Source organism: Vigna radiata, chromosome 5, assembly GCF_000741045.1.
Source record: "Vigna radiata var. radiata cultivar VC1973A chromosome 5, Vradiata_ver6, whole genome shotgun sequence".
In the NCBI taxonomy this organism is placed as follows: domain Eukaryota; kingdom Viridiplantae; phylum Streptophyta; class Magnoliopsida; order Fabales; family Fabaceae; genus Vigna; species Vigna radiata.
Genome location: NC_028355.1, coordinates 24,782,742 through 24,789,790, shown reverse-complemented (window position 1 = coordinate 24,789,790; position 7,049 = coordinate 24,782,742). Strand labels below are relative to the sequence as shown.

Here is a 7,049-nt window from a genome sequence, read left to right as displayed (position 1 = left end):
ATAAATTACATACATAAACACACATTATACACAAATATAAACACATACACGACCACAGATAACTATATAAACAGACACATATTACACACATGAACACACATAATTGTACATATACAAAAACAAACACAGTCACACACGGATATTACCCTCACAAACACACTCTCTCACACAAACACACAAACACGCATATTACCCACACTCTCACACAAACACACATTCACAAAAACACAAACACATACACATAGACACACGCGTACATGCACACACACGCACACACAAACACACACACACCCTCACAAACATAGACACACAAATATTACACACACAAACACTGACCCATCTATCCACACAAACACATATTACATACACATCCCACACACACATACAAACTAGTACCCACACACACAAACACAGACACACATACACATACTCATACATACACAAACACACATTAAAAAACACACACACAAACACAAACACATAAACACATAAACACATAATCACTCACACATAAACCCAGAATCACTCTCACACACATTTTACATACACAAACACAAACTTTCACACACACGCACGTACATTCACACACACAAACATACACACACCCTCACAAACATAGACACATATATTACACACGCACACAAACACCCACCCACCTACACACACAAACACCCACCCACCTACCCACACAAACACATACTACACACACATTTCTCACACACATACAAACTAGTAACCACGCACACATAAACACACAAATACATAGACACACACACACACTCATACATACACAAACACAAACACATACACAAAAACACATAATTATATAAACACAGACACAAAATCACTCACACATATTACATACACAAACACACAAACATTCACACACATACACATACACATACACTCATGCATGCATATACTCACACACAAACACACACATACACACTCACCCACCCACAAACAAAGACAAACACACGCACACTCAAATGTATTACATACACACACAAACACACACACACTCACCCACGAAAACAAAAATACTACACACCACACACACATATCACACACACAAACACATGCACAAGCACACATAACTTTATAAACACAGACATATACACACACATAAACACAGACACAAACACACACAAGCACACATATATTACACACCCACACCCACACCATAAAAACTTATATCCACACTTCCATTCACCCATGCATACATATAACTAACAAACACATAAACAAACGCATGCCCACACACACAAATGCATACACACACAAGCATACAAATACTAAAACAAACATAAAAACATAGATAAAAATACACACTCACTCACACCCAAACAAACATACACACACCCGCACACATTCTTACACACACATATATTACACACACAAATGCATGTATAAACATGAACTTACACACGCACATATATACTATTACACACATAGATACACAAGTTAAACACACATATACACACACTCACACTCACAAACACATATATTAAACACATAAATATACACACATGCACGCAACTGTATAAACACCTACCCCACCCCAACACACACATTATGCACACAAAGACACTCAAATACAATCATTTTCTCTCTCAAACACGAAAGCAGACAATATCACACAAACACTCACAAAAATCACACACACATACAAATACAAAAGCAAACACAGAAAAAAGTACACAAGACTCACTCATACCCAAACAAACAAACACATACTACACATAGCGCACATATAGACATAAACTTACACACATACACACTCATACACATACAGATACACACATTACAAACACAGACACGCACAGTCAAACACATATTAAACACAAACACGCAAAAACACACATACGTGCATGCAACCTTATAAACACCCCCTCACACACACATATTACGCACACAGAGTCACTCACGCAAACTTCCAAACACACAAACACACACTCACATAAACACAAACCCCCCTCCTCACACACAAGCACACAAATACAAATACATATAAACATTAATACATATATTACATACACAAACACTCATATTACACATAAATACAAACACATACATAATCACACATAACTGTATAAACAAATACATTACACACATAAACACCCGTAACTATACATATACAGAAACAAACACAGTCACAGACGTATATTTCCCTCACAAACACATTCTCTCACACAAATACACACACACTTGCACACAAACACAAACCCACCCTCACAAACATACACATACACAAACACACACCTACCCACACACACACATAAACACACGCAAACACAGACACACGCAAACATACACAAACACACATATTATACAAACATACAACACACAAACACACATAAATGTATAAACACGAACACACACACAAACACACGTAACTGTATAAACACTCACACAAACACACATTCACACACACATGCATACAGGCAAATACACACACCTACCCCCACAAACATGGACACACACAGATCACCTACATAAACACATCAATACACACACTCATAAACACACATCACACATACACACTCAAACACATATACACCCACAAACATTACCCAAACAAACACAAACTTTCACAAAAACAAACACACACAAACACATTCAAACACACACACAAACATTACAAATGCGCACACACATACGAAAACACACACACCCACCATACAAAGACATAAATTACACACACACCTCCCACACATTCAAACTTTTAACTACACTCTTATTCACCCATACACATATCACCCACAGTTTGCGAGATATGTCTTAAGATACTTACTAATTACCCTTTAAAATAAAATCACTTTTAAAATAAAAAATACTCAACTCACAAACAAACAAAAACAATTAGCAAACTCTAATGACCCCTAAAACGTGATCACAAAATGCAAAGACAGACAAACAATATGAAATTCTACTCCTATAGTGAGGCTTGTAACTTTGGCTAACAAGACACACTCACCTGTCTAGCTATGTCAAATTTAAAAAGAAAAATGAAAGTTGCCAAGAGTTGGAAAGAGCACTAAAAACTCCTCCAAAGCACTTGGACTTTATAAAAGGCCTTTTACAAACCAAAGCTAAAACTAAAAGTAACAGTGGGCTTACACAAGCCCATTACAAATCAAATACAAGGAAAATAAAAAACATAAGCTATGCTACTTTCTTGGTACGGTCCACTACTGCAACGCTTCATTAGATCAAAATGTAGCCTTCAACTAGCTCAATCTCATCATGAAGCTTAATGTTCCAATCCTGCAACACAAATGAACAAGATTGTCGTCACTTGAACCCTAAACCAAACCAGTTTGCACAAAAAGATAAAGCAATTAGAACTTCTCTTTCTCGATCTTGTAAACTTGATGCACATAATTGATCCTTATTGCTCTCAAATAATGTCTCAATTGATACTGCACAAACAATTCCACTAATTCAACAGATCAAACAATTATAATCCTATCAATTACAGGCCATACAACACAATTTAAGCATATCAGAAGCATTTGATATTAAATAAACTCCCTTTTCTTGGCTGCGCATGCTTGATATTTGTCATTAATTCAAACCTCCTTGCAATTTCAGAGCGTCCACAAGAGGTGCTAAAGCTGTTGTTTGTATCACAGGTTCACGCTCACGCTCATCCTTTACACTGCTCCAAACCAAAAATAACAAATATTCTCAAATAGAGCACAACAAACACAAATTGCACACTGTTTGAGACACACTAGCAATAACACTTTAAAACAACACCTCCACGAGGAACGAGTGTAGAGACTTCAAAGCACATGAAGTTTGCAAAAAACGAACTCTACAATTTATGCCATGAAGAATCACACATTTGAAATATTAAAGACAAATCTTCGCTGAAAATGAAAGAATATAAAAAGATCACCTCATCCACCAGTAGTGGAATAAAAATTATACACATCTTCGCATAAACATCAGAAACTGTGGAAGTGTTGGTAGCATTCTCACGGGTCTGTCAAAGAATGTACGAAGCCTTAGACTCCACATACTAGGCCTATGATGGCATAAAATAAAATAGAGGTTAAATGTGTTTTAGGCTTCAATTTTTGGACAAAATTTGTTTTAGTCCCTACACCTTAAATAAGGTGATTTTGGGACTTGTAACTTTGATAATTGGTGAATGATAAGGAAAGATGATGGCGATTTTTTTAAAATAAATTAGAATAGTATTTAATTTATATTTTAATTTCCTAAAATAAGATGTCAAACTCCTAGGGTCATTATTCTAGTAAAGTTCCATAAAATTGTACAAGATTCATCAATCATAAAAAATGGGGACCAAAATCATCATTTTAAAGTAGAGGGACAAAAACTGATTTTGATAAAAAATGAGACCTACAATGCACTTTAACCAAAATCCGCTATCACACATCAAAATCGCTACATGCGAACATGACAGTTACTCATAAATTCCCTCCTCAGTACAATCCATCCTCCCAAATCAATTCATGCAAACAGGCCCTTATAGTTTTTTAGTTCTTTGGTAGGATGTTTGCATTGTATTTTTGTACATGGGTTTGGTTCAGCCCCCGTGTATTTTTTATTTTGTTTTTCTTAATAAATTTTTCATGTGATAACAAATTATTAGTGTGCTTTGGATGTAAGCATTGCCAAGATGCCAATAAAAGCCTCAGCAAATATCATATTCCAGAAACCATATACATCATCATACCCATTTATAGATGCAAACAAATAAACAATTAACCAATGTACACCAAAAAGATTACCTGCAAGGCTTCAAGGCAAATGGTTAGGCAACTCGATTGTTTCAAATATTCAAATAAGGTAGAAAGTACACCAAACTTCTTTTCAGTCTCAATATGACCTGAAGGAAAGCCCACAAATGCAAACATAAGACCAAACCAATAAAGAAGTAACCTGAAAAAGAAATGTGCAAAATCCAACCTGTAATGTCTTGTGCCTAAACATGAATTCACGTAAATCAATCCTGTCAATCATTAGTGACTTATAGTCTCACAGGTTCAACTCCCTAACATTCTACCAACTCTACACTGTAAACCATGCACATGGCACAAAATAAATATTATTTTTATTAGAAAATGATAACATCCTTTTCCAGGCCTTCCAATGAATAAGTAGGATTAATCATTCTTAGTCTAACTTAATCTGGCACACAAAATGAGAATTTACTTTTGAAACTAAATGCAGGTCCTGCACTGTCAGTGAGGAATGCAGTTCAAGTTTTAACTTAATCTAAATGGACAAGAAACAATCCCAAGGGAATTAGATAAAGACTTATCATAATTGTTTTTTTTTTCTCATTAGTGAAGCGATTCAGACAAGTACTTATCAGACACAAGAAAAAAAAGTTACANGGTCAACTTACTATGTATCTCTNGCCAGGACCTATTTAAAAGCCTGTTCAACTAAAATATANCTTTAGGTCATCGAGAAAATAATTAAATAAATACAAATAATAATAACAATAATTTTATTATTACCATTGTATTATTTTTTTTTCATTTTGAGATTTTGGAATTAAATATTTGTTAGTACTATTGAGTGAACGTAGATAAAATAAAATCAGCATTTATAACCATGAATTATGAAAAACTAGATGTTAAAGTTTTAGACTTTCATTAATTTTAAGTAATAACTTGTACGTGTGCTTTCATTATCAATAATAGCAGAAGTCACCTGAAGAAACCTCGTCACAGAGCATATTCCTTATTTGAGCAGGAGATGGCGAGGTAGACAAAGCTAACGTCAAGCAACCAATAGCAGCAGCCTGCCAACAAAAATCAATGTTATACTGTCATTTTTAGAGAACGACAAACAAAACTTCGTTTCACTTTTCAACCAGCAGACCACTTCGTTCACTTTTCAACCAAAATCCTTCTTCAATCCTTGTCCTAATAGATGTAACAACAAGAGGCAACAAATATGGTGGCATTCTTGAATATCTGTCAAAACAATGATTCAGTAGACATACTTACTTTACATTAGGAAGCAGAGAAGGAAATAAAACACCTAATCTGCATTAAAGAATCAAGAAGTATAAATGGTGTTAGTGCAATTTATGCAATTAAATATTTAGGCTACAATTAAATTGATAAATATCATTATCTTGAATTAATTGTTCTATTTGTACAATTCCAAAACTAAACTAAACAACATCTGTTGTTAAATTTCAAAAGTTCATTTGTACAATCCAAAAATATAGAGTGAGGATACAACCATGCATGCAAAAACCAATTAGGAAATGCATGCCACAACCGAATCTTGGCAAATTAAGAACTCGAGTGATGTTCAAAGTGCAATACAGAATACAGAGTAGCTAGCAAGAGAGTCGTAAAATCCTCNCAGTACTTACTATCTTTTCTTGAACTTAAAGATTCGCAGCAGTATCAAACTAAGAAAAAAATGATGAGAAGACTTACTGGAACAACTTAAATTTGTCTTTTGCAACATCAAGTTTTGCAAAATTGACAAATAGCATGAACTTTATTTGTTTATTGTAACATTAAAGACCAGATTGATCCATAGCATAGCTGTTAAATTGCTGTTTTTTTTTTTTCATTCATTAAATTAAACTTAACAAATCATGGAGAATATATAGTTTAAACTCAAAAGCAAAGGTGAAGATTTACCCCTCCATGTGTCATGCCTNTGGCCATGATNGCAGCAGCTTCCGTAACCCATGACAGAGATTCCAGATAAACCCCAAAAACTTCAGTATCTTACTTTCCTGTTCAATTATCAAAAGGTATATGCAGAAGCTATTCATGAGAAACCTGATAAACAATTTGAAAAGGAAATANGAAACTAAAAAGGCATTGTGAAGTTTGACTTTTTACCTTCTTTTCTTCAAGCTTATTGTATCCAAACAAGTCTAGCNTCTCTTGTACTTGCTGAGAGGTTAAACCTTCTCTTCTGCATTTGAGATTATCAAAAACCTCATTAAGAGGAATGTTCTCCAGCATGTCACAAATTCCAACATTGAAGTGTTAACTGATAATTTGCATTTAAGAAACTATAATATGTTTTCA

The 7,049-nt window shown here is 34.5% G+C and overlaps 1 protein-coding gene across 22 annotated transcripts in view; it reads right to left on the bottom strand.

Moving 5' to 3' along the window:
- Positions 1-3,029: 3,029 nt before the first annotated feature.
- Positions 3,030-7,049, bottom strand: part of LOC106762274 (DNA damage-inducible protein 1) — a 17,991-nt gene continuing 13,971 nt past the window's right edge. For 8 of the 22 annotated variants that reach the window (XM_022781132.1, XM_022781135.1, XM_022781133.1 and 5 more), the window contains 3 exons: positions 5,861-5,965; positions 5,698-5,788; positions 3,030-3,661 (listed from right to left, as the gene is read on the bottom strand). In XM_022781132.1, the coding sequence (XP_022636853.1) occupies positions 5,913-5,965 (53 nt within the window). In that variant the 3' untranslated portion in view covers positions 3,030-3,661; positions 5,698-5,788; positions 5,861-5,912. The other 14 variants (XM_022781140.1, XM_022781141.1, XM_022781144.1 and 11 more) reach the window with 13 other exon arrangements.